The sequence below is a fragment of the Aplysia californica genome, unplaced genomic scaffold (genome assembly GCF_000002075.1).
Source record: "Aplysia californica isolate F4 #8 unplaced genomic scaffold, AplCal3.0 scaffold00924, whole genome shotgun sequence".
NCBI lineage: Eukaryota > Metazoa > Mollusca > Gastropoda > Aplysiida > Aplysiidae > Aplysia > Aplysia californica.
This window is the reverse complement of record NW_004798194.1, coordinates 34,928-37,837: the sequence shown is the minus strand read 5'-3', so window position 1 is coordinate 37,837 and position 2,910 is coordinate 34,928. Positions and strand designations below refer to the sequence as shown.

Sequence of the window (2,910 nt, the reverse complement as noted above, 5' to 3'; positions counted from 1 at the left end):
CGTGGGTAGGGGGGCGTATGCTAGATAGCTTCTTCTACGTATATGTTTCTAGACATACAAGAGGATTCATAGATAGCCTACATCGCCGCATATGTACGCGCCCTCTATACATAGGTAGCCACATATATATCGGTACATTCCGCCCTCTTATATCTATATATTTGTATTGTCTGTAGCCATATACATATATATATCTGTACTGACTTACGTGTGTCCTCATACCTGTACCTGTATATGGGTGTCCTTATATATTTATATATCTCGCTCTATGTACACAGATATATATATATATATACATATATATATAAATAGATATGGATGTATATATAGGTATATATATAGTTATATCCATATATCTCTACCTATATGGGTATATATATATATATATATATATATACATATATATATATATATATATATATATATATATATATATCTATCTATCTATCTATCTATCTATCTATCTATCTATCTATATATATATATATATATATATATATATATATATATATATCGGTTAGGGGAGATATTAAATATATATATATATATATATATATATATATATATATATATATATATATATAGGGGGGGGGGGGGGCAGGGGGGGAGGAAGGGGGGCCGACTGAGGCAAACATGTATTGAGAATTTCAAGTATCGAAGTCTCTTGAATATAAGTCAATCTATGATTGGAAACGTGTTAGGCTACAGTACAGATGTCCCGGGTTTGGTCCTCCAGTTGTTTAGGCCGTCCGTTCTAGTGCTACTTGTATATTATGGTATGATTACAAAGCTCGGTACGCTGTCTCTTTGAAAACGGATACCATCACTCTGTTGCTCTCGCTTCATATACAAATTATCTTGTCTTTCAAGAGCCTTAAAATTCGACTCAATTTAAACCAAAAATGCAGTAGCAATTGAAAATGTTAAAGTCATTTTAAAATAATGCAAAACTGACTTGTTCTGAGTCTCCTCTCTCACAACTGTGGGAGGTTGGAAGGTGCTCTGGTGTGGTTTGCTTCTTCTTTTCTATCAAGCATCTATCGCCCTTATCTCCCCTTCTTCTTTTATATATATATATATTTTTTGTTACTCTCTTGTAACGCCTCTATTCTTCTGGCGCTCATATGACCTTATGCTGTTGCGAGCACCGTAAAACCTATTTGGAACTAAGAAAAATCCGAGAAAAAATTAATTTGAAAAAACTTCCAAACAAAACCTTCAACATAAAAACTTTTTTTTTTTTAAGCGAAAGCAAATTTCTGCTATATATATTATTTTTTTACCGTTCCAATTTTCACATCACGCACGTGCTCTGTGTTGTCCAAAGAGAATCTAATGGTGAATCTGTGTATGATTAATAGGGGGAGAAAAAGAGCAATGCATTTGGAGAAAGAGAGAGAGAGAGAGAGAGAGAGAGAGAGAGAGAGAGAGAGAGAGAGCTAGAGAGAGTGAGAGATTGAGAGAGAGAGAGGGAGAGAGAGGGGGGGGGAGTGTGGGGTGAATACGATATGATATAATACTATGTACTTCTATTTTGGGGTCTTTGTTGAAACAACCAGTCAATTTGAAGGATCAGCCAAGAGTACGCTAGTGTGAGGTCATACTTCTCTCCTGTCCTTTGGTTGTTTCTATCTTTTTATTTCTACTTTTCCTTGCACATAACGGATGATAGTCTGTCCGTGTACTAAATAAACAGATAAACAAACAAACAGACAGACAGACAAACATACAGACAAACAAGCAGACGGACAGACAAATAGACTGACAGACAAACAAAACAGACAAACAAAACAGACAAAAACAATCGATCAAACCAACCGACCTTATTTTAAACTCTGACCTTTGACCTCTTCCACCAGTTCACAGTGGTGCCGGTGAACAATGAGACGAACCTGCGGGAGCAGGAGGAGGCGGCGACCACGGACGGGGAGAGCAACAACAACAACAGCAACAACAGCCACAGCCTCCGGGTGCCCATCCACACCTTCGACATCAACGCCGACGGCGAGCCCACGGACACGCTCACCCAGAACTCCATCACCAGCCTCCTCTCGGCCAAGTTTAGGGTAACTACAACTTATCATGTTATATATATATATATATATATATATATATATATATATATATATATATATATATATATATATGTGTGTGTGTGTGTGTGTGTGTGTATCACGACGTGGTGGAATCAGGCGTTCGTCAATTTTGGGGAAAATATGATGGGGCTATTGGTTTCATCTAAAAGCCTGTTCATTTGCCTTCCTTTTGGTCATGAAACATACTTTTATGTCGAATAGAAGTTGAAATATTTGCGATTGAAGGAGGTCAGGTTCGTCTGGTTTCAGGGCGAAATTAGTGAAAAATAGTCGCCAAAGTTTGGTAGCTTCCATAGTCTGAGAGTCCTTTGAAACTGAAAATTTACTTTTTTGTGTCTTTAATCAATGTTTTTTCAGTAAAACGCACACAAACATTTTTTAGAAAGACCTAAAAGCTGTTGAGCTTAAAAACAAGAAAAAAGAATTTTTTAATTACCCAGCAGGCGAAAAAATTACCTATTTTGACGAGCGCCTGATTTTAAAACACACACACACACACACACACACACACACACACACACACACACACACACACACACACACACACACACACACACACACACATATATATATATATATATATATATATATATATATATATATATATATGTGTGTGTGTGTGTGTGTGTGTGTGTGTGTGTGTGTGTGTGTGTGTGTAAATGTGTGTGTGTGTGTGTGAGTGTGTGCCCCCAGGACACTTTACACTCATTGATAGTGTCCCTCTTCTCGCGCGCGGGGGGAAAAAAAACTTTTATTTCGCTGTGTTTAAGATGCGCGAGAGCGTGGAGGGTCTAAAAGTGTGTGTGTGGCGTGT

General features: G+C 37.3%; 1 protein-coding gene across 1 annotated transcript in view; it reads left to right on the top strand.

Annotated features, from left to right (window-relative positions):
• LOC101863064 (chloride channel protein A) overlaps nt 1–2,910 on the top strand; it is a gene marked incomplete in the record, with an annotated part of 79,438 nt that overhangs the window by 43,580 nt on the left and 32,948 nt on the right. The window contains 1 exon segment of the mRNA XM_035972956.1: nt 1,860–2,066. Within this exon segment, the coding sequence (XP_035828849.1) occupies nt 1,860–2,066 (207 nt within the window).